Source organism: Onthophagus taurus, chromosome 6, assembly GCF_036711975.1.
Source record: "Onthophagus taurus isolate NC chromosome 6, IU_Otau_3.0, whole genome shotgun sequence".
Classification (NCBI taxonomy): domain Eukaryota; kingdom Metazoa; phylum Arthropoda; class Insecta; order Coleoptera; family Scarabaeidae; genus Onthophagus; species Onthophagus taurus.
The window spans coordinates 4,202,108-4,226,135 of NC_091971.1; the positions used below are offsets into that span (position 1 = coordinate 4,202,108).

General features: G+C 30.9%; 3 protein-coding genes across 7 annotated transcripts; 1 reads left to right on the plus strand and 2 right to left on the minus strand.

Annotated features, from left to right (window-relative positions):
- Positions 1–28: 28 nt before the first annotated feature.
- Positions 29–17,672, minus strand: LOC111415001 (aquaporin AQPAe.a-like). Of its 5 annotated transcripts, none has more exons than XM_071196265.1 (8): positions 17,573–17,669; positions 17,344–17,519; positions 17,230–17,289; positions 1,425–1,603; positions 1,113–1,367; positions 920–1,057; positions 783–863; positions 29–326 (listed from the first exon to the last, which is right to left on the minus strand). In XM_071196265.1, the coding sequence occupies exons 1-8, from the start codon at positions 17,581–17,583 to the stop codon at positions 186–188; spliced, it is 1,041 nt and encodes a 346-aa protein (XP_071052366.1). In that variant the 5' UTR covers positions 17,584–17,669; the 3' UTR covers positions 29–185. The 5 variants fall into 5 exon arrangements, with proteins under 5 accessions (XP_071052366.1, XP_022902197.1, XP_022902247.2 ...); XM_023046479.2 differs by lacking the exons at positions 29–326; positions 783–863; positions 920–1,057; positions 1,113–1,367; positions 1,425–1,603 and adding exons at positions 9,643–10,158; positions 15,201–15,665; positions 15,715–16,215; positions 16,269–16,381; positions 16,445–16,636 and having other exon boundaries at positions 17,573–17,672; XM_023046478.2 differs by lacking the exons at positions 29–326; positions 783–863; positions 920–1,057; positions 1,113–1,367; positions 1,425–1,603 and adding exons at positions 9,645–10,158; positions 15,201–15,665; positions 15,715–16,215; positions 16,269–16,390; positions 16,445–16,636 and having other exon boundaries at positions 17,573–17,672.
- A 225-nt stretch (positions 17,673–17,897) lies between these two features.
- LOC111415009 (Threonyl-carbamoyl synthesis 4) lies at positions 17,898–22,140 on the plus strand. Its single transcript, XM_023046495.2, has 6 exons — positions 17,898–18,127; positions 18,181–18,314; positions 18,369–18,622; positions 18,678–18,885; positions 21,589–21,880; positions 21,931–22,140. The coding sequence occupies exons 1-6, from the start codon at positions 17,934–17,936 to the stop codon at positions 22,091–22,093; spliced, it is 1,245 nt and encodes a 414-aa protein (XP_022902263.2). The 5' UTR covers positions 17,898–17,933; the 3' UTR covers positions 22,094–22,140.
- On the minus strand, positions 22,107–23,507 carry LOC111415010 (GTP-binding protein 10 homolog). The gene is made up of 4 exons (XM_023046496.2): positions 23,317–23,507; positions 22,824–23,260; positions 22,409–22,771; positions 22,107–22,354 (listed from the first exon to the last, which is right to left on the minus strand). Exons 1-4 carry the CDS (start codon positions 23,439–23,441, stop codon positions 22,131–22,133), a joined length of 1,149 nt encoding a protein of 382 aa, XP_022902264.2. The 5' UTR covers positions 23,442–23,507; the 3' UTR covers positions 22,107–22,130.
- Between the last annotated feature and the right edge of the window lie 521 nt (positions 23,508–24,028).

Genomic DNA, 24,028 nt, shown 5'->3' on the forward strand with positions numbered 1-24,028 from the left:
GTTAATTGGAAACAAAAACGAGTTATCATGTTGTTTACCTTTATTTTTATTAATTAATTTTTTAAAATTATAACTTTATTTTTGTATTATATTTTTCTTTTTTTAGAAAAAATAAATATAACAACAATAATAATTTAAGTAATTAATTTCTGGATTAATTTTTTTTTTGATAAGAATCTTTTTAATTATGCTTTGGTACCATTATCGCCGATCTCGTCTAATTCTTGTAATTCATCGGGTTTTGCTACTTCAGGTTTTTCATAATATAAAAATTTGTAGAATAAAGCTGCAGTTATAGCGCCAGCTGTTGGTCCAACCCAATAAATCTACAAATTTAAATTACAGATTTCTGTAAATTTAATTAAATTTAATGCATTTGTATTATTTAGAAGAAATGAAAAATCTCTTTTTCCACATTGAGTTAAAACTAAAAACATTAAGGTTTAACCATATATCTTTCAAGACGGCTAAATCTGAATGTTACCAATCCTAAGTTTAGTGTTAGTTCTACTTTTAACTATTATTCAGAACTAGGTTGTTGTATATTTTTATTGTAGCAAAACTAGAACTAACACTAGACCTAGAACTAGAAACATTCGGATTTAGCCGTCTTGAGAGACGTGCGGCTAAACCCGAATGATTCTAGTTCCAGGTCTAGTGTTAATTCTAGTATTAGTTCTAATTCTAGTTGTTATTCTATGTTAGGTTATTGTATATTTTTTGCACAAATCTGATTTTATGGTACAAATGAGTTAAATAAAACATTAATTTTCTATATTTACCCATTGATTACTCCATATTCCATTAAGTAAAGCGGGAGCAAAAGATCTTGCTGGGTTCATACTTCCTCCAGTGAATTGAGCCTAAAATAAAAAGAATTATAACATCACACTTAAAATTTAATTTAATAAAAAATTACGCTAGCACTTGCTAAACCAGTTATAGCAAAACCAAATCTTAACGGAAGTGAATCGGTGTTAGCATGATTTCTTTTATCCGTTATTCCGCAAAGAAGTAAAATAAGAATTCCGGATGTGATTGCTTCAATAGCAGTAGCCTAAAAAAAATATTATATGATTCCTTAATATTTTTTTATATATTTATGAGATTACTTGGAATGGTGAAATATACGGATTTGGTTGTGTCACGCAAAGATGATGAATTGTGCCGTTTCCACCCGGACTCGGTATATGAACCTCCGTGAAATGCTCGGTTAATAACAATTTAATAAGTCCAAATCCAAAAATGCCCCCCAACATTTGCGCTGTAATATAAATACCCGCCACTAATGGTTTCATAGCTCCAAAAATAACCACGGCTATTGTTATAATCGGGTTTATGTGTGATCCACTGATATGAAGGAATATCTAAGAATTCAAATTTGAATTAGATATCGAAAAGTTTTTGGAGAATTTAATTTTTACCTGTACTATCACCATGACGGCTAAACCAAAAGTTAAAGCTGGCGCAAAACCGGGAAATGGATGTTTTAGGTCAAAAGCACACCCCATGCAACCAATAAATAATAACATTGCTGTTCCGAAAAATTCCGCTAGGAAAACTCTAATGATTGTTTCAAAAAATGATTTTTTATCTGTTGCATCTAAAATTTTTAATTAATTAATTAAATATATATTCAATAAAAAATAGACATTTGGATTAAAACAATTTTATCTCAATGCTTAATTATCATAAACCTCAAAGTTATCAATTTTTAACCACAACATAGCATGATTGTTCTAAATTCTAAGAATAAAATTAAGAAATCGTATCTCAAGAACCAATTGGGATATTACGATAAAATAAGATACATTTTAAAGCAAATTTAATGAAGATGCAATGTGCCATAAATCATTTCTAATTTTTCATAAACCTCGTTGTTAGGAGTCATTAAGCTCAACCTAATAAATGTGACTATATTAGACATTTGGATTAAAAACATTGTATCTCAAGAAGGAATTGAGATATCGTTATGAAATAAAAAGCATTTTAAAGCAAATTTAATGATGGTATAATGTGCCACAAGTCATTTCTTAATTCCCATAAACCTCGAAGTTATCAATTTTTAAACACAACTCGACATGTTTGATTGTTCTAAATTCTAAGAATAAAATTAAGAAATCGTATCTCAAGAACCAATTGAGATATTACGATAAAATAAGATACATTTTAAAGCAAATTTAATGAAGATGCAATGTGCCATAAATCATTTCTTATTTTCCATAAACCTCGTTGTTATGAGTCATTAAGCTCAACCTAATAAATGTGACTGTTTTAGACATTTAGATTAAAAACATTGTATCTCAAGAAGGAATTGAGATATCGTTATGAAAGGAAAAGCATTCTAAAGCAAATTTAATGATGGTATAATGTGCCACAAGTCATTTCTTAATTCCCATAAACCTCGAAGTTATCAATTTTTAAACCCAACTCGACATGTTTGATTGTTCTAAATTCTAAAAATAAAATTAAGAAATCGTATCTCAAGAACCAATTGAGATATCACGATAAAATAAGATGCATTTTAGAGCAAATTTAATGAAGATGCAATGTGCCATAAATCATTTCTTATTTTCTATAAACCTCGTTGTTATGAGTCATTAAGCTCAACCTAATAAATGTGACTGTTTTTGACATTTGGATTAAAAACATTGTATCTCAAGAAGGAATTGAGATATCGTTATGAAATAAAAAGCATTTTAAAGCAAATTTAATGATGGTATAATGTGCCACAAGTCGTTTCTTAATTCCCATAAACCTCGAAGTTATCAATTTTTAAACACAACTCGACATACTTGATTGTTCTAAATTGTAAGAATAAAATTAAGAAATCGTATCTCAAGAACCAATTGAGATATCACGATAAAATAAGATACATTTTAAAGCAAATTTAATGAAGATGCAATGTGCCATAAATTATTTCTTATTTTCCATTAACCTCGTTTTATGAGTCATTAAGCTCAACCTAATAAATGTGACTGTTTTTGACATTTGGATTAAAAACATTGTATCTCAAGGAGGAATTGAGATATCGTTATGAAATAAAAAGCATTCTAAAGCAAATTTAATGATGGTATAATGTGCCACAAGTCATTTCTTAATTCCCATAAACCTCGAAGTTATCAATTTTTAAACCCAACTCGACATGTTTGATTGTTCTAAATTCTAAAAATAAAATTAAGAAATCGTATCTCAAGAACCAATTGAGATATCACGATAAAATAAGATGCATTTTAGAGCAAATTTAATGAAGATGCAATGTGCCATAAATCATTTCTTATTTTCTATAAACCTCGTTGTTATGAGTCATTAAGCTCAACCTAATAAATGTGACTGTTTTTGACATTTGGATTAAAAACATTGTATCTCAAGAAGGAATTGAGATATCGTTATGAAATAAAAAGCATTTTAAAGCAAATTTAATGATGGTATAATGTGCCACAAGTCGTTTCTTAATTCCCATAAACCTCGAAGTTATCAATTTTTAAACACAACTCGACATACTTGATTGTTCTAAATTGTAAGAATAAAATTAAGAAATCGTATCTCAAGAACCAATTGAGATATCACGATAAAATAAGATACATTTTAAAGCAAATTTAATGAAGATGCAATGTGCCATAAATTATTTCTTATTTTCCATTAACCTCGTTTTATGAGTCATTAAGCTCAACCTAATAAATGTGACTGTTTTTGACATTTGGATTAAAAACATTGTATCTCAAGGAGGAATTGAGATATCGTTATGAAATAAAAAGCATTTTAAAGCAAATTTAATGATGGTATAATGTGCCACAAGTCATTTCTTAATTCCCATAAACCTCGAAGTTATCAATTTTTAAACACAACTCGACATGTTTGACTGTTCTAAATTCTAAGAATAAAATTAAGAAATCGTATCTCAAGAACCAATTGAGATATTACGATAAAATAAGATACATTTTAAAGCTAATTTAATGAATATGCAATGTGCCATAAATCATTTCTTATTTTCCATAAACCTCGTTGTTATGAGTCATTAAGCTCAACCTAATAAATGTGACTGTTTTAGACATTTGGATTAAAAACATTGTATCTCAAGAAGGAATTGAGATATCGTTATGAAAGAAAAAGCATTTTAAAGCAAATTTAATCATGGTATAATGTGCCACAAGTCATTTCTTAATTCCCATAAACCTCGAAGTTATCAATTTTTAAACTCAACTCGACATATTTGATTGTTCTAAATTGTAAGAATAAAATTAAGAAATCGTTTCTCAAAAACCAATTGAGATATTACGATAAAATAAGATACATTTTAAAGCAAATTTAATGAAGATGCAATGTGCCATAAATCATTTCTTATTTTTCATAAACCTCGTTGTTATGAGTCATTAAGCTCTACCTAATAAATGCAAGAAAAAGCATTCTAAAGCAAATTTAATGATGGTATAATATTACGTTTTCGTCGTGTTTATTAATTCTAATTTCACAATGTATAATTAGGAGTAAAATATAGCAATATACAAGTCAAAATTTGACGGAAAATAAACAGATACAATTTACAAAGAAACGAATTTAAATATTTACACTTACATTTTTTTTGTTAATTAATTTAAAAAATTAAAAGAAATAAGGATTGTGTAATACCATTAAATATTTAATAATATTAATAATTAAGATGAAAGATATGGATTTTATTTTTGTTAAAAATAGAAGATAACTTTGGGTCAAAGTTGATTTAAATGGATTACAGGGGGCAAGGAGTATTTGCGTAATGATTTATAAATGTTAAACATTATGATCGTCAAAATTCTCGTTGAGTTTAAAAAAAATGCTAAAAGCTTTTCGATTGTATTGGTACATGAGTGTTTAATGGGATTGTAAATAAATAATATGAAATCTGTGCACTAAATACATCGAAATATTAAGTACTTAATCAAATAAATAACTGTATCGATAAGAAATATATATATAATTTTCTATTATTTATTAATTTAGATTTCCTCCAAAAAATAATTCAAATTGAAAGATGAAAGAATTAACGAAACAGATAATATTTGTTATTTATGATTTTCTTTATCAATTTCAAATTTAAATTAAGTACAATAAATTTTTTGATATAATATTCAAATAAAGCTTACCTTGAGACATTTTTTTCAAAAATAATTTTTAATCCGATTCGGATTAACTTAATTTATTAAAAAATATTATATAAAATAGATGTTAATAAAAATGATCAAAGATCTTTTTTGCCCAAAAAGCAATGACGTACCACCTAACACTCGTAAACTACAAAACGTACTGGACAGATTTATCTCAACAAGTCATATCTTATACGGCGCTTTTTAGAAAATAGGGATGTCGTATTATCGTGTTGATACTAAAACGTTGGTCGTAAAACAAGATCATTTGCAATCGATTAAAATCAATTTTATTATCTTGTAATTTTAATACAAGTGGTTATATTTCAATGCTTACAATTACTATTTTTATTGAATTATCAATTATATAAGATTTTAAAAAAAATAATTTATTATGTTTATTAAATTATGTGTATGAAAGGTTTTTGGACTTCATTACCAGAATTTTGTGTTCATTCCAACTCTTGTGGTCTTACTGCCATGTGAGTTCACCATTTTTACACCTTTACTTAGTTCTTAACAAACTAATCAGATGCTGGAGAAATATAGTGCATGCAAATATCTCAATTTTTTCCTTCCTATTAACAGTTCTAAACAGGTTCTTCATAGTGGTGACTTAGAAAAACATAATCTTATCACTTATCACATCTTCGATGAAATAAGCCCATAATAATCGCAACATTGTTGGTCAATTTGATACCGGATGGCATCAATTGTAGTATCTCAACTTAATCATACACTCTGTTGAGTTTTGCCGAGGCATAATAATGTGATGATCACTTTCAAATTGATATTGACAGTGTTAATCACTGCCGCAAGGCATAACAATATGAGCTGTTCATCACTCAAGACGGCTAAATGTTTAAGGAAATATATTGCATCAATAATAAATTTAAACAATTTATTATTAAATACTTATTTTATTGGCTCAGCTTCTAAAGAGTGGATTATATAAACGTCGATTGATTTCGTTTCAATTGATTATATATCCGAGGTTTAATGATAGAGAACGATTGAATAACATTAATTGTACACCTTGAAAATCGAAATGTTAATGTCAATTGCAACGTTATAAAAGGTGAAAGCATTTTTGAATTATATCAGCTTTTCATTATATATTTGTTTAAATTAAATTCGATAAGCACACGAAATGTATTCGAGTAAACAATTAATTAAATAAATTTGTTATTGAATACAAATGGTGTGCGATAATTTCGATATTAAAATACATAATGGGTTGTGTACTTGAAAAAAGGAAAATTTAAGTCGTTACAATAACACTCCTCGAAATAAACAATAGACCTCGTTTTGTATGGATAAATTATTACGAAATTACTATTAAATTATATACACGTAAGTACATTTTATGCATGTCTAGAAAATATATAATTACCAAAAATTATTTGAATCTTACATAATATATTAAATAAGATATATTAATTAATCAAATTTTTAGAAATTAAAATATATCTTAATTTAATAAAGTGTTTTGTTTAAAATGTGCCTTACATCCAAACATTTAATTTAACAAAAAATTGTTGATTACATACTTACATTTAATAATGCGTATTCGTATTTCTTCTAAAAACGATTTCATATCTAACAGTTAAAAATCACTTTCTTTTTTTGGAAGACACGTTTCGGTTTGAAAACCAGTTTCATTCAACGTTTAAATACGAATGAAAACGTAACGGCGTAGCGTGATGTATTTTTACGTTGCCAAAGGAAATGGTAAAGCTTTGTTTTGACACTATAACAATCACGTTAACAAATCAACTAAATAAACATTATTTTGATTTCTTTATTCGCGAAATGATGCAAAATGGCTTAAAAAGAAATTTTTTATAAAGAGTGGGTTGATTGATTTCTTAACAAATTGTGTAAACGATTTTAGATTGGCCACATTTAATTCTAACTATTATTAACCTTTAGTTTTAGTTGTTATTCAGCGTTAGATTGATGTATATTTTAATTGAATTAAAAGTAGACCTAGAACTAACAATGCTAGTGTAAAACTAGAACTAACACTAGACCTGGAACTAGAATCATTCGGGTTTAGCCGCACGTCTCTCAAGACGGCTAAATCCGAATGATTCTAGTTCCAGGTCTAGTGTTAGTTCTAGTAATAATGTTAGTGTAAAACTAGAACTAACACTAGACCTAGAACTAGAAACATTCGGGTTTAGCCACACGTCTCTCAAGACGGCTAAATCCGAATGATTCTAGTTCCAGGTCTAGAGTTAGTTCTAGTAATAATGTTAGTGTAAAACTAAAACTAACACTAGACTTAGAACTAGAAACATTCGGATTTAGCCGCACGTCTCTCAAGACGGCTAAATCCGAATGATTCTAGTTTCAGGTCTAGTGTTAGTTCTAGTAATAAGGTTAGTGTTAGTTCTAGTAACAATGCTAGTGTAAAACTAGAACTAACACTAGACCGAGAACTAGAAACATTCGGGTTTAGCCGCACGTCTCTCAAGACGGCTAAATCCGAATGATTCTAGTACCAGGTCTAGTGTTAGTTCTAGTTTTACACTAGCATTGTTACAAGAACCAGGTCTAGTGTTAGTTCTTGTAACAATGCTAGTGTAAAACTAGAACTAACACTAGACCTAGAACCAGAAAGTTTCGGGTTTAGCGGCACGTGTCTCAAGACTGCTAAACACGAATCATTCTAGTTCTAGGTCTTCTGTTAGTTCTACTGACCATGCCACTGTAAAGCTAAAACTAACACTAGACCTAGAACTAGAAACATTCGGGTTTAGCCGCACGTCTCTCAAGACGGCTAAATCCGAATGATTCTAGTTTCAGGTCTAGTGTTAGTTCTAGTAACAAGGTTAGTGTTAGTTCTAGTAACAAGGTTAGTGTTAGTTCTAGTAACAAGGCTAGTGTAAAACTAGAACTAACACTAGACCAAGAACTAGAAACATTCGTGTTTAGCCGTCTTGAGAGACGTGTGGCTAAACCCAAATGTTTCTAATTCCAGGTCTAGAGTTAGTTCTAGTAACAATGCTAGTGTAAAACTAGAACTAACACTAGACCAAGAACTAGAAACATTCAGGTTTAGCCGCACGTCTCTCAAGACGGCTAAACCCGAATGTTTCTAGTTCCAGGTCTAGAGTTAGTTCTAGTAACAAGGCTAGTGTAAAACTAGAACTAAGACTAGACCGAGAACTAGAAACATTCGGGTTTAGCCGCACGTCTCTCAAGACGGCTAAACCCGAATGTTTCTAGTTCCAGGTCTAGAGTTAGTTCTAGTAACAAGGCTAGTGTAAAACTAGAACTAAGACTAGACCGAGAACTAGAAACATTCGGGTTTAGCCGCACGTCTCTCAAGACGGCTAAACCCGAATGTTTCTAGTTCCAGGTCTAGAGTTAGTTCTAGTAACAAGGCTAGTGTAAAACTAGAACTAAGACTAGACCGAGAACTAGAAACATTCGGGTTTAGCCGCACGTCTCTCAAGACGGCTAAACCCGAATGTTTCTAGTTCCAGGTCTAGAGTTAGTTCTAGTAACAAGGCTAGTGGAAAACTAGAACTAAGACTAGACCGAGAACTAGAAACATTCGGGTTTAGCCGCACGTCTCTCAAGACGGCTAAATCCGAATGATTCTAGTTTCAGGTCTAGTGTTAGTTCTAGTAACAAGACTAGTGTAAAACCAGAACTAACACTAGACCAAGAACTAGAAACATTTGGGTTTAGCCGTCTTGAGAGACGTGTGGCTAAACCCGAATGTTTCTAGTTCCAGGTCTAGAGTTAGTTCTAGTAACAAGGCTAGTGTAAAACTAGAACTAACACTAGACCAAGAACTAGAAACATTCAGGTTTAGCCGCACGTCTCTCAAGACGGCTAAACCCGAATGTTTCTAATTCCAGGTCTAGAGTTAGTTCTAGTAACAAGGCTAGTGTGAAACTAGAACTAACACTAGACCAAGAACTAGAAATATACGGGTTTAGCGGCACGTCTCTCAACACGGTTAAATCCGAATGATTCTAGTTCCAGGTCTAGTGTTAGTTCTAGTAACAATGCTAGTGTGAAACTAGAACTAACACTAGACCAAGAACTAGAAACATACGGGTTTAGCCGCACGTCTCTCAAGACGGCTAAACCCGAATGTTTCTAGTTCCAGGTCTAGAGTTAGTTCTAATAACAATGCTAGTGTAAAACTAGAACTAACACTAGACCTAGAACTAGAAACATTTGGGTTTAGTCGTGCGTCTTCAGACTTTCTAGTTCTAGGTCTAGTGTTAGTTCTAGTTTTAATTGTTGTTCAGCTCTTGATTATTAAATTAGACCTAAAACTTTCGGATTTAGTCGTTCATCTTCGGACGCAAATTATGCATATTTGGCAATTATGGACTTACAATTTGTATAACTAAATATATAACCGCGTATATTGGAAAGTTAATTAATTAAAATATAAATTATTATAATTTATGGATTTGAGGAATAATAAAAAATTTAATTTAAAAAAAAAACACTTTAATTATTATCGATTATTTTAGATAATAACGAAAGAATAAATGCTTAAAGATAAGATGAGAAAAGAAAATAATATACATGATATTGTTTGATGACTTAGATTTAATCAATAATTATAAAAGTGAATGACTCTTAAAGTGTAGTGTTGATATACTTAAAAAAGTTTATTAAGCATTACACACACAAAATTAATTTTTTCATTGTATTATTTTGCAAAATCTTTTGATCTAAGAAAAGCGTGTATATAATACATTTTTTTCTCATTCAACTTAAAATATATGAAATAATTAATTAATAACAAGTAAATACATAGTAAAAAATAACTTAAATCTAAATATATTAAGTTTTATTATTTAATTATAAGAAAAGAATACAACAATGATGACGAAAAGTCGATAAAAAGTAATTAATAAATTTATGTTTTTTTAAGTACAACTTGAATCATAGACAAATCTAACATAAAACGCTGGTATTTCTTATAAAACGTGTGAGCGGAAGCAACACTTTTGAACTCAATTGTTGCCTGACGCTCTATCGGTGATATTACCAAATTCTGCAAACACAAGGATAATAAGCGAAAAGAGAAACATCTTTTTTTGGTTTGTGTGTGCTTTTTAATATATTAGCTATATTATTTAGTTATGTTTCCATTTTGAAATGGCTTTATTCTTTTTAAAACGATTTTATTATTACACGTAGCGTTTTAATGGAATAAATCCACAACAAAAAGGATTTTTATCACAGCTATGTTGGTGGTTGGTATTGCTTAAACAGCTAAGATACAACAATATAAACACCTAAATCTACAATATAAATTTTATATTTTCAAATTTGTCACATGATGATAAATAATGACTTAAAATTCTGCATTATAGGCAATTTGAGATCTCAAAAACTGACTAAAGAAAACAATTAATAGTATGACATTGATAGATCATAAAGTACGAGGTATTTTATGAATTTTGTCTGCGTATTAGATATACATAAAGCATATCAGTAAGTAATGATAAATACAAATGACAGACAGTTTCGACGCAATAAGTTCCAAAAAAATATTCTCTTTCCATAAATAGTGGGGAAGTCCAAATCCTTTTGGTTCTTGGTTGGGGAGAATTTGTTAGTTTATTCTTGGTAGTGCTTTGAAGTTCCAGTCTTTTTCCCACATAGAGTAATAGAGTCGATGGCAGCACTCTCCATTTGTGTCTTTCCATAGATGGCAAAGAAGTCCAAATCCTTCTGGTTTTTGGTTGGGGAGAATCTGTTGGTTTATTCATCTTGGTGCTTTAGCGTTCTAATCTTTTTCCCACTCAAAGTTGATGTTGTACTCTTTAGCCCGTTTCTCCGCAAGATTTATTGTGAGTGTCGAGATCTGAATCAATTCATGTTTTTGTTTCTGATTTTATTTTTTGTTTAGCGTTGGGAGCCAATGAAGAGAAATGGATTTAAGACATCCTTATATTGTTCTTATGGTCAAGTTAAGTTGTGTGTTAATGCTGTTTACCCATACCGGTATAGATAGTTACACCTGGAAGAGAGAATCCAATCCAGAAATTGTACTACATCAATGTTATGGAAACCAGAAATAATAGTTGAAAAACTAAGGAAATGATATTACGTAAAAACGTTTCAACTCTAATGACAAAATGGTATTCCAGCTGTTGTGGTCTTACTGCAATGTGAGGTGAAGATATTTTGCAACTATCGGAGTTCACCATTTTTTCACCTTTATTATCTCAGCTTAGTCATAGCTCTTTCAAGTTGAACCTCAGTCGTAAGCAACCTCGGCTTAAGTACTTAAAAAGTCTACACCTGATAAAGCCGAGACCATCATAATATGATAACCAGTTTTAAGGTGATTTAGTCTTAATTAGTCGAAAGATCTGTAACTTCATTTGATAAAGCCGAAGCAGATTGCGGCAGAAGCATAACAACATCAACCGTTCATCACTCAAGACGGATAATGTTTTAGGAAATATACTTCATCAATAATAAATTTAAACAATTTATTATTAAATACTTATTTTATTAGCTCAGCCTCTAAAGAATGGATTACATATGGATAATAATGGAGTCAATGGCAGCACTCCCCATTTGTGGAAGTCGTTCCATAGATGGCAAAGAAGTCCAAATCCTTTTGGTTTTTGGTTGGGCAGAATCTGTTGGTGTATTCCTCTTGGTGCTTTAGTGTTTTAACCTTTTTCCCACTCAAAGTTGATGTTGTAGTCGTTTCATATTGCCGATTCATATTGCCAATGAAAAGAAATGGAATTAAGACATCCTGGTATTGTTCTTATAGTCGAGTTCAGTTGTGTGTTGATTTTAGAAGTACATGGATTGTTTATCCATACCGGCATAGAGAGTTAAGTTACACCTGGGAGACAGAATCTAATCCAGAAATTGTACTTCATCAACGTGATGAAAACCAGAATAATTGAAAAACTAAGGAAATTATATTACCTAGTAGTTAAATCTGAAATAGAGAGAAACGTTTCAACTAATGACAAAATGGTATTTCCGCTTATAATCTTAATAAAACCTGTCTTTTCACTAGGATCAGAAATTAATGAACTATAAATTTATACTGCGCAAATTACGATCTGTCAGAGTTATATAAAATGATGAAATCTAATTAATTAATAGTACATCTAGAAAGGTTGCAAAATAGATCAACGCAATTGTTTATACAAATGTCAGTTTACTTTAATAGTTTCTGAGATCCCAATCATGAAATAAAAGATTAAGATGCAATATACAAAAATATATTTCTATAGAAACCAGAGTGTACCCACTTACTCTGTCATGCATAAAATGCAATATGTCAATATAATTTGACATTACAGTAAAACCTCGATATAACAGATCAATACGAGGATGTGTTCGGTATAGCCCAATAAAAATATATATAGCATTGTTACTAGAAGTTACACTAGACCTGGAACTAGAATCATTCGGGTTTAGCCGTCTTGAGAGACGTGCGGTTAAACCAGTATATTTCTATTTCTAGTGTTAGTAGTAATCGTACACTAGCATTGTTACTAGAATTAACACTAGACCTGAAACTAGAATCATTCGGGTTTAGCCGTCTTGAGAGACGTGCGGCTAAACCCGAATGATTCTAGTTTCAGGTCTAGCGTTAGTTCTAGTGACAATGCCAGTGTAAAATTACTACTAACACCAAAGTCTTCAAACGCACGGCTAAACCAGAATGTTTCTACTTCTAGTATTAATTCTAGTTTTAATTGTTATTCAGCGTTAGGTTGTGGTATATTTTTATTGAACGAAAAGTAGAATTAACACTAGACCTAGAACCATTATATTCCATTATATATTATGACAGTTAAACCTGACAGTTTCTAGTTCAATGTCAAATGTAAGTTCTAGTGACAGTGCTAAGTAGCACTAGTTAGCATTAGATATCACTGTGTTGCATATTTAATTCAATAAATTAAAACTAGAACTAACACTAGACCTAGAACCATTATATTCCATTATATATAATGACAGTTAAACCTGACAGTTTCTAGTTCAAGGTCAAATGTAAGTTCTAGTGACAGTGCTAAGTAGCACTAGTTAGCATTAGATATCACTGTGTTGCATATTTAATTCAATAAATTAAAACTAGAACTAACACTAGACCTAGAACCATTATATTCCATTATATATAATGACAGTTAAACCTGACAGTTTCTAGTTCAAGGTCAAATGTAAGTTCTAGTGACAGTGCTAAGTAGCACTAGTTAGCATTAGATATCACTGTGTTGCATATTTAATTCAATAAATTAAAACTAGAACTAACACTAGACCTAGAACTAAAAAGTTTCTGGTTTAGCCGTGCGTCCTCAGACGCACGGCTAAACCCGAATATTTCTAGTTCTAGGTCTAGTGTTAGTTCTAGTTTTGCACTAGCACTCTCAATAGAACTAACACAAGACCTAGAACTAGAATCATTCGGGTTTAGCCGTCTTAAGAGACGTGCGGCTAAACCCGAATGTTTCTAGTTTTAGTGTTAGTTCTAGTTTTGCACTACCACTATCACTACAACTAACACAAGACCTAGAATCATTCGGGTTTAGCCGTCTTGAAAGACGTGCGGCTAAATCCAAATGTTTCTAGGTCTAATATTAGTTCTAGTTTTAATTGTTATTCAGCGTTAGATTGTGCTATATTCTTATTGAACGAAACTAACACTAGACATGTTGTTGCATTTTATGTGGGACAGTGCAAGTGCACTCTATATACAGGGTGTTCAAAAATTGGCGGATAATCTACATGTAACGACATTCTTCGTTCGATTCTAAAGCGAAAATCTTACATCTCCAGGAGGTTCTCGAAGGTCGAGTAATTTGTCCATAAATAATCATTAATATTCAATATCTGTTGATAAATAAACTGTAATTTAGAATAAAAAGAATTTTGAAAACTAGTTTTTTGTTATTTTCTTTAGTTTTAAAGTTCGCTTTTAATATTTTTTCATTATCATATCTTCATAAAAAGCACATTTGGCAACATAATAGAACAACATTTTAACATTAAGATTATCCGCCAATTTGTGAACAGCCTGTATAAGATAATCCTGTTAGGTAGCCTATGTAAATACCTAACAATATGATTAACATAACTTAATGAGATTACTTAACAAGATCACCAAACTTGATCAAAAATAAAATGTCTAAACTCATTTTCGAAATTATAATCGATGTTATTGTAAGTTCTCTAATTCACAAGTGTTTATATATTATATACGATACAAATTTTAAACATTTACTTCTTTAAAAAATTTAATTATCTACAATAATTAATAAAAACATATAAAACAAATTTATCAACTTACATACTAAGAGAATCTTACTTAACGTAACTTACACTTTAAAAGATAATAACTAAGAAAAATACCCAATAATAATAAGAAATAAGGAGAGTTGCATTAATTATTTAACATCTAAAGCCACGATTAAAAAGAAGGTAACTTCAAGAAATAAAATCGAATTAACAAAAAAACAAAAATAAATAAAAAAATTTTTTAAGTAAAGTTAATTAAGAATAAGTTGATACCGATTTTTTTGGAGGATTTTGTTGGATGATATCTAAACGGGAATTGGGATTGAGGTAATTTTCCACGATATACTTTTCAATCAAATATTAATAAATCATCAAAGGATTAAAAATCAACAAATTTTTAAAGAACTAAATTAATTTCAACTTTTTAGAATTCCGGAATAAATTCACCATAATTATTATAAACAACCTTCTCACTATTTCATTAGCAATTTAAATAAGGTACTCTTATTTAATTCGCTTTTTTAAACTATAAAAATCAAAAAAAAAAATAATACCAAAAAGATGAATTATAATCAACATCATTTAATGTTTTTATTTGTATATCACAAAACTTATTAGCTATTCTTTTTTTTTTTAAGTGATATAAGAAATAATTACAAAAAAAATCCTGACTGTTTAAATCCTTACTTTTGAAATGAATTAATATGTTTAATAAAAAGAAACGAAAATTTGAGTTTGATTAAAAAAATAAAAATATCAAAATTCTGAAATGTATTTTCAATTCTTTCCGAATATGAACTACACAAACTTTCTTACCTTAACGTCACCGACTCCCTTGCACAGTTTTCGCAATTTGACTTCCGTAGAACCGGTAGCCAAATTGCTTACCACAACGATCGATGTGTCGGGCAGCGTATCGTCCTTAGCGATAATCTTCCTGTTCGACAGGAACGAAGTGACCGCGTTCTTATCGACAGCTGTACACGAATTACTCTCAACATTAACGTCGTTAACCGTTACATTTTTTTGTTCGTTTACAATATTATTATTTTCTATCGTTTTACTCCATTTTAACGAGTTCGTCAACACTTTGGATGTAACCAACGGTTCCGAAACGATATCGCCACTACCACCTGCAGCCGCGTTTTTCCTACGCTCTTCTTTCCGCCTCAAAATTTCCTCCCTCAATTTTTTTTGTTCTTCGATAAGGAGACGGTATTTCTTCACAGTTTCATCTTCCTCTTCTATTCCTTTTTCAATCTTAATCGTTATTTCTGGTTGCTAAACAAAAAATTTTAAAACACTTCATAAACACAAAATAAATACAAACCTTCGTATTCAGTGGGATATAATCCGCCACTTTTACTTGTTGGAGGTTAGTTCTCGTTTGAGGGGACGATTTATTGAGAAATCGTTTTCTAGCTTGGGGTCCTGCTAAATTCCGATGAGTTTCAACTGAAACCATTTTGTTTCCTCCTCTAACTGCAAAATTCCGTTGAAAATTATTGTTTTTAGGGGGAGATTCAAAACGTGGCTGTTGAATGTAGTTATTTTGTTGAACAACAGGTTGTTGAAAGGGAGCTGGGTTCGCACAACCTATAGATGTCATTGTAGATGAATTGTTATTGTTATGGTATTGTGTAAATTGGTTAAAACCATTAATAGGCTCATGTTGTGGCGCATAAATTGGCTGCTGGTAAAATGCTTGTTGCACATTTTTTTGGGGGATGGGTTGAATGTACTGTTGGTTATTAATGGGAGGTATAAAAACGTTAGAAGCAGCTGAGGCGACAACGCCTATTTTTTGTGGTATTAAATATCCAGAGTGGATCTAAAATTATTAAACCTTACATTTTTTTTTAAATCTAAACTAAATATTAATACCTGTTGTTGGTGGGGTTGTTGACAAGATTGATTCCATGGGTTATTTTGAACCGGATTTTGCGCCCAAGGTTGTACATGAATAAGGGGCTTTTTATTTAAGTTTTTATCCCAAACTAAACTTACTAAAAATTAAATTCATCAATTCTAATTAAGATGGGAAGTTCGAGACAACTCACTGTTATTCCTTACAGGAACATGTCCCTTAAAGTGCGGATTTATTAACACTCGCTTATTTTGAGTGTTATTTTGAAAGTTATTTCGTCTCTGGATATAATTATTATTTCTGTAACCGCCTCGCATTGAACGTTTATTTCTGTTATCGCTCCAATTACTTTTAATTGGACCTGAAGATTTTAACTGAACCTCAACTAAAAAAGAGAGGTTTCTTTTTAATAATCAAAGCTAATAACAAGTTAACCCAGAGCTGGACAAAGTGTAGTATACCCAAAATGTTTCATGGTTAAGTATTATTTTATATTCATACTACTTCAAATTATAAACTTTATTTAATAATATCAAAGGATTTACAATAGGTGGTTGCTTATAAAAAAATAATCTTAGATTAACAACATATCAAAAACTACTTACCTAACAAATCATACAGCAATGAAAATAATTAACACCTTGAATTCACTGCACTGGGGATAAAACCTAACATCACTAGTACACACATGAGGTAACAAAAATAAATTTATTATCTTATCATAAATTTAACCACTTCCTGAGATGTTGCAGTTTTGCTGAAGAATACATATTCTCAAATTTGTCCAGCTCTGATCTAACCCAATTTAAATAAAGGCAAAGTATCAACACAAACGCTAACTAGGACCTATAAAAGCTGCTTATAAATATAACCAAATAAAAACTAAATCACATACAAGGGATTTTTATTATTATCCTAATACTAAATGAGGAGAAATCTAGAAAGTTAAAAAATAAATTACAAATAAAATTCTCTTACCTTGTTTTATGGGGCGTTCAGAATGAAACCTATCTTCTCGCTCAAAGGTCTCATCACCCTCTACTCAAAGAAAATGAATAAAAATCAAATCCAATAAAATAATAAACCACAAACCTTCTTCAATGATATTCCCACTGTCGAGGTCTAAAATTTCACCATCCTGCAATTCAGGGTTATGCTGTTCTTGCTGTTCGTATTCCTCCTCTAAAAGTGCCTCCTCTTCTTCGGCACCTATATCCCCTATATCATCACTATGATATTCCGGGGAATTCAATAAATCATCTACCGCACTATAAAAAAAGATTATTAATTACCCCAAATAAACATATTTTAATGATACAACCTCGAAGACATTTTTAATATACCACCAAAAATGTTTGTTGCTGAATACGCGTTTGACAGAAATATAACGCGCTTAAATCAGCTGAAAAGAAAGTACAGTGCGTTCCATTTCGTCCGAAATTTTTTATGGATATTATAAACTGTTTCCATTCTCACTTTTAATAACAAATACAAAAATCGAAATTACTTCAACATTTAAATTTAATCATTTCACAGTTTATTTTAATATTAATACATTCCCCGGTTAATTTCGATTTGTAATTCAAAATATTCGTCCCAATATTTTAGTAGGTCTATACATAAATGTCAAATGAAATCGATGTATTTTTAAGCTAACTTCGCTTTTAACATAACCTCAAAAAATGTTAAAAATTCAAAAATTACCCGGCTTAAAATCATATAATTATTTTAATAAACAATTAATTCGTCGGTTCTTTTCTAGACAATTAATTTTAGGTATAGAAACATCTTGTGATGACACCGGTTGTGCTATAGTGGATGAAAAAGGGAATATTTTAGGGGAAGCTCTACATTCACAGCAACAAATACATTTAGAGTATAAAAATAAATAGTTTTATTAATTTGAGTCTAAATCTATTGATTTTGTAGTAATGGAGGGATTATTCCTCCTATAGCACAAGATTTACACAGAAAAAACATTGAAAAAGTCGTTTGGGATGCTTTAGATAATGCTGCATTAAGAATCGATGATGTAAACGCAATTGCAGTTACTGTTAAACCTGGTAAAAGTAACAACAAAAATGTAATATAAACATTATTGGTTTTATTCCTCAAAGGTTTACCTATGTCTTTGGAAATTGGTACAAAATACAGCAAATATTTATGTAGACAACACAACAAACCATTAATCCCAATTCACCATATGCAAGCGCACGCTTTAACTGCAAGGATGATCAAAAAAATTAATTTCCCTTTTCTTGTTTTATTAATAAGCGGGGGTCACTGCCTTTTAGCGCTTGTAAAAGATGTGGAAACGTTTTTATTATTGGGCGATTGTCAAAATGATGCTCCAGGGGAAGCATTTGATAAAGTAACTTTTTATGCACTCTTTAAACGAATAGAATATAGAATGAAATACTTTTTAGACAGCGCGACGATTAAAATTAAAAAACATTCCCGAATTTTCAAAAATGTCAGGCGGTCAAGCAATCGAAGTTGCCGCCTCTAAATGTACAGATCCCGGTCGATTTCAACTTTCTGTACCACTACAACATTACAAAGATTGCAACTTTAGTTTGGCAGGGACAAAAACGCAAGTTTTACGAGCGATTCAACGCGAAGAAAAGCAATATGGTAATACAAATTTTATGAATTAACTTTTATTTTTCTTCTCCTGATCCTTATGCCTAGTGGTATAAATCTTTTTTCTATTCCTTCATCTACTTCTTCCACTCCTTCCGGTTCTTGGCTACAATTCCCCTCTTCTTCTTATCCTTATTCTTTGCTTTAAATACATTTTTTACTATTGTGTTATGTTCCATTCTAATTATGTGAGAGTACCAGTTTAGTTGCTTTCTCTCTATTTTGCTGATTATCTCCTTTTGATCTACTTTTCTAGTTCCTTATCTTATCCCACTATTTTCTGTAAAAATTTTATTTCCATTGCTATGATCTTTCCTTCTTGTGTATCTTGGAGTGTCCATGATTCACTGGCATATATTAATACACTTTCAATTTTATCTTTTTATCTATTTCCTTCCCAAAAATAGTTCTGTTTAGAGTATGATATATGTTGTTTGTTTTCCTTATTCTTGCATTTATGTCTAAATCTATCCTTCCAATTTGTAATATTATACTGCCCAAGCACTCATATGATGATACTTCTTCTATCTTTTGTTCCTTAATAAATATTGCTTTCGGGTTATTTCTTATTTCCTTTTTATTTGTTATCACAATGTTACATTTATTTTTGTTGAATTCTAATTCTTCATCTTTTCAATTCTTTCTGTACATATTTCAACCAACTTCCTTGCCTTTTTATGGTTCTCTGCTATCAGTATTTCTTCCACGACTCTCTTCATTCGACCAGTGTGTTCTCTTTGCCTGATTATTATATTTTCTCATTCGACACACCTCCATAGCTTTATTTCGCATTATCTCTTTAAAAATTTATCACCTTTCCTTCAGTGTAAAATTCTCTGTTTGTTCTAATAGTTTCTGTCCATATTTCAACCATCTTCCTTGCCTTTTTATGGGTTTCTGCTATCAGTATTTCTTCCATGACTCTCTTCATCACCAGTGTGTCTCTTTGCCTGATTATTATATTTTCTCATTCCACACACCTCCATAGCTTTATTACGTTTATCTCTTCAAAAATTCTCCACCTTTTCTTCTGTGTTAAATTCTCTGTTTGTTCTAATAGTGTCTGAAATTCGTTGTTTGTTTTTTATTTTAGTATTTTAGTCTTTCTTCCTCCAGCCTTAGTTTATGGATGTTTATTTTCGTGTAGGTTTTCATCACTTTTCTTCAGATTTCTATATTATTAATAGTTGCCATGACTAGTCTGGTTGGTTCCCATTTCTGCTTCAGTCTTTACCTCCTCATCAATAATACTCTTAGCATTCCTTTCTTCCGCCACAAACGTTTATTTATCTTGCCTCCTCTGACTCCACATAGTGTTTGAAAACAATAAGTCGTTTATTTGACAAAATTCCAGCATTCTCTGCCCACTTCTATTCATCACTGCCTCTCCCTGATCCCCATATTCTCCTATACTACTTCCCCCCTTGTGTATATCATTACCTATTTTCGCATTCCAGTATCTAATTATAATTACTTCTTCTCCTTGTTCTCTGGATTTATCGAAGGTTTTCTGCAGACTTGATTTATTATATGTATTATATCTTGTATTTATTCTTCTTCTGTCCCTTTCGTTGGTGCATAGATTTAGGGGCATACTTATTTACTCTTTATTTACTCCTACTCCCTCCTTACTTCATATATTTTCTTGGACTCCTGAAAAGAATAGACCACAAGTATTTGATGACTGTATGCTTCCCCTTCCCTTCTTTTTTGCTTCTCTAATTTCCATTATTTTTATCCCAACCTCTCCATCTCCTCCATTATTTTCCTTTCCTATTTTCTTCTTGCTTCTCTTTGTGTTCATACATATTCCTGCCATTTTCCACGTCAGTAAAGAAGTCTGCTCTTCTTTCTGCACTTATTATTATTATTGCTGCCAGGCTGAGGGTCCTCTCATCACCGCGACCTATAAGATCTATTGTAACTTTAGCCCTCCAAAAGTTTAGGGCTAGTTATTGTAGGTCCTTAATGAACCTTAGTATTGCTCCAAGGTTTTTTCCTTTATGTCAGTAAGTGTCAAAAGAGCTTTACCGAAAATTGTATGTCTTAGACGACCTCTGACGACGCATTTATACAGTATATGTCCAGCCGTTTCTGACTCGTCGTTGTAAAGTCGACAAGTTTGATCCCCAGTTTGTCTAATGTGGAAGAGATGGTATTTTAGATCCCCTTTGCTAAGGCATAAAACCTCTTTGGTTTTGTTTTGCGTACTCTTCGCTTGTCTATGACCTGGAAGTTTTTTCCAGCTTAAAGCTACCTTTGAAGCTCTCCCAACTGTTAATTATCTGTATTAGGTGGCTTTTTTGTAGTCCACAACCGGGTTGGGGTCCAATAAAGGGTGTTTTCACTGCCTCTCTGGCCAGCTTGTCCGCCTCCTCATTGCCCTCAATGTTTTAAACCCACCATAGAGTAACATCATTGCCCCTAGCGAGTTCTCTCAGGTTGCTGGTACACTTTCTGATCAGTGCGGAGTGACACGTGTAGGCCTGAATTTCGTTTAGGGTGGCCCGACTGTCTTTCTGCACTTAGTTTTTTGAATTTATAGGGCTCTTTTTTTCTTTTTCCATATTGTCATGTGATCTTTCTGAATCCTGCCAGCTTCTTCATCCACTATCATCCCATCGTCGTTTGCTTCATCCTTTACAATTATTTTGTTGCATTGTAAATGAGCTTTAACTCCTTTCAAATTTTTAGGTGTCCCTCCTGATGGAATAATTCCCCATGCTTACGACTTAAGCGCATCTTTTTTATTAATCGTAACAAGACATCTTTGTCAAAGAGTACAACGCGGAATGGAATATTTAAATCGAAAAGACATGATGGGCGAGAAAAAGACTTTGGTCGTTTCCGGTGGGGCTGCTTGTAACAATTTTATCGCGAAAGGGTTGCAAATTGTTTGCGACGAGATGGGATACGATTTAGTGAGGCCCCCAAAGAAGTTATGTACGGATAATGGGGTGATGATCGCGTGGAATGGAATGGAAAAGTATTTAATTCAAATTAAGAATATTTACAATTAATAAACGATTTTTTTAGATGGTTAATTAATAGTGGTATAACTACTGATTACGATTCGGTTTTTACAGAAAAACGTTGTGATTTAGGGCCAAGAAGTTTAATTGATGATTTAAGAAACGAAGCTATTAGTTGTAAATGGATTAAGTTGACGCAATTGGCTCAACCTGAAGCGTTTAGATGATAATAAAAACAAATTTGTTGTAAATAAATTTTAATTTTTAAACTAAACGCGGTCCTTTTTCTTTTTGCAACTCAATGGTATCCTTTAAAGTTTTAAATTCGTCTACTTTGTTATCTTGGTAACAAACGTCTAAAAGAGTTCTTAATTTATTTTTTAAAACTTCAATATCTTCTTTATTTGTTTGAGCTGATATTGCTAAAATTTGTTGGAATTTTAAAGGAATTTCAGGTCGAATCTCAATGGGGTATTCTCCAAAATAATCTGGAAATATCAAATTTTATTATTATTATTATTAAAAAATAATTTTAATTTTACCAGATAAATGATTAATTTTCTTTTTAACTTCGAGATATTTCTCATTCGCCCCCTCCACATCCATTTTATTAATAACAATCATTGTTGGCTTATTTAATAAATCTGGATTATACATTTCCAATTCTTTATTTAATAAAATGATGGTATCAAAACAATTTCTAAAAGGATGTTGTGGACTTAATTGGAATCCATTTACATCAACAACCAACAAAATCATTTTTGTTCGTTCCACATGTTTTAAAAACTTATGTCCCATACCTTTATTAATATGAGCCCCTTCAATCAACCCTGGTAAATCGGCCATTGAAATTTGTCTTAAATCTTTATAAGAAATTATTCCTACATTTGGTCTTATTGTTGTAACTAAAAAATTAAATAATTAGTATTTTTTTATTATGATTTCTTTTTATCTTACATGGATAACTAGCTATTTTTGGATTAGCCTGTGAAACAGCTTTTAACACCGTACTTTTACCAGCATTAGGAAAACCAACTAATCCAATATCCGAAATCAATTTTAAATCCAATTTAATCGAATGACTTTCACCAATTCTCCCAATATAATCATTTTTTGAATGACCCCCTTGCCCACCTTTAGCAACAATTATTTCTTCACCCTCTTTATTTATTTCCCCCAATTTTGCACCATCATCTGTAAGTATACTTATGCCTGTTGGAACCTCAATTTTAACATTTTCCCCAGGAACTCCTAATATAAAATTATGTGTACTATTTCTTCCATGTTTAGCAGCGATTTTTTTAGTTTTATGTGCAGATCTAACGTTTTCTAAAGTAAGATTTTCATTCCCAACTAAATATACATTTCCACCTTGTCCACCAACCCCTCCAAACCTGTAAATTATTTGAAAATATTTCAAGATTTTTTTAAATTTTTAGGTTAAATTTACTTGGGTAAACCGTTTCCACCTGATCCTGCTTTAACAAATAATCTTAATGTATCTATAAAACCAGATTGTAAATATTTTCTTTGCTTTTTTATAGGAAAAAGTAATATTTTTGAAATATAAACCATTTTTTTAATTAAAGTAAAAAGTTAGGTTAAAGATTTAGGTTATGTTTTGATATTAATGTCATTTAAGAAGTGAGGTTCGATTGGAAGGAAAAATAAATTTCGATTTAATTTTTTTAATAATTTTGGATTATCAAGTATTGTTTAATGGAATGTTATGGTTGTTATAGAAAATAAATTCATCAAAATATTGAGAAAAATATTGAGTTGTTAATTAAGTTTGACATTTGCGATGAAAGTCAATTTTTAAAAAATCACTTCTGGAGTATTTATGAGATTTAATAAATGATTTTTGTCTCAAATTGAAGCTTAAAATGTAATTTTTAAAATCATGTAGTGTAATATATATGTTAATATTCAAATTTTGGAAATAAATTTGTTTGAAGAATGAATTGTAAAAAATGATCAAATCAAACTTAAAAAATCACTTCCGGTTTATTTTTTAACTCAAAAACACACTTTAACAAATGATCTTAATGTATTTATAAAACCAATTATAAATATTTTTTTTGCTTTTTTATACAAAAAAATAATATTTTTGAAATATAAACAACTTTTTAATTAAAGTAAAAAGTTAGGTTAAAAATTTA

Excerpts from the sequence above, each read along its gene's own strand:
- LOC111415009 (XM_023046495.2), top strand. The coding sequence starts at position 17,934 with ATGTTAAAAATTCAAAAATTACCCGGCTTAAAATCATATAATTATTTT. Across the intron at positions 18,128-18,180 it reads CAGCAACAAATACATTTAGA|TAATGGAGGGATTATTCCTC; the intron begins GTATAAAAATAA and ends TTGATTTTGTAG. Across the intron at positions 21,881-21,930 it reads GCGTGGAATGGAATGGAAAA|ATGGTTAATTAATAGTGGTA; the intron begins GTATTTAATTCA and ends CGATTTTTTTAG.
- LOC111415001 (XM_023046478.2), bottom strand. Across the intron at positions 16,216-16,268 it reads AACAACCCCACCAACAACAG|ATCCACTCTGGATATTTAAT; the intron begins GTATTAATATTT and ends TAATAATTTTAG. Across the intron at positions 15,666-15,714 it reads ATATCCCACTGAATACGAAG|CAACCAGAAATAACGATTAA; the intron begins GTTTGTATTTAT and ends TTTTTTGTTTAG.
- LOC111415010 (XM_023046496.2), bottom strand. The coding sequence starts at position 23,441 with ATGGTTTATATTTCAAAAATATTACTTTTTCCTATAAAAAAGCAAAGA. Across the intron at positions 23,261-23,316 it reads GGTGGAAACGGTTTACCCAA|GTTTGGAGGGGTTGGTGGAC; the intron begins GTAAATTTAACC and ends AATAATTTACAG. Across the intron at positions 22,355-22,408 it reads GAAAATTAATCATTTATCTG|ATTATTTTGGAGAATACCCC; the intron begins GTAAAATTAAAA and ends TGATATTTCCAG.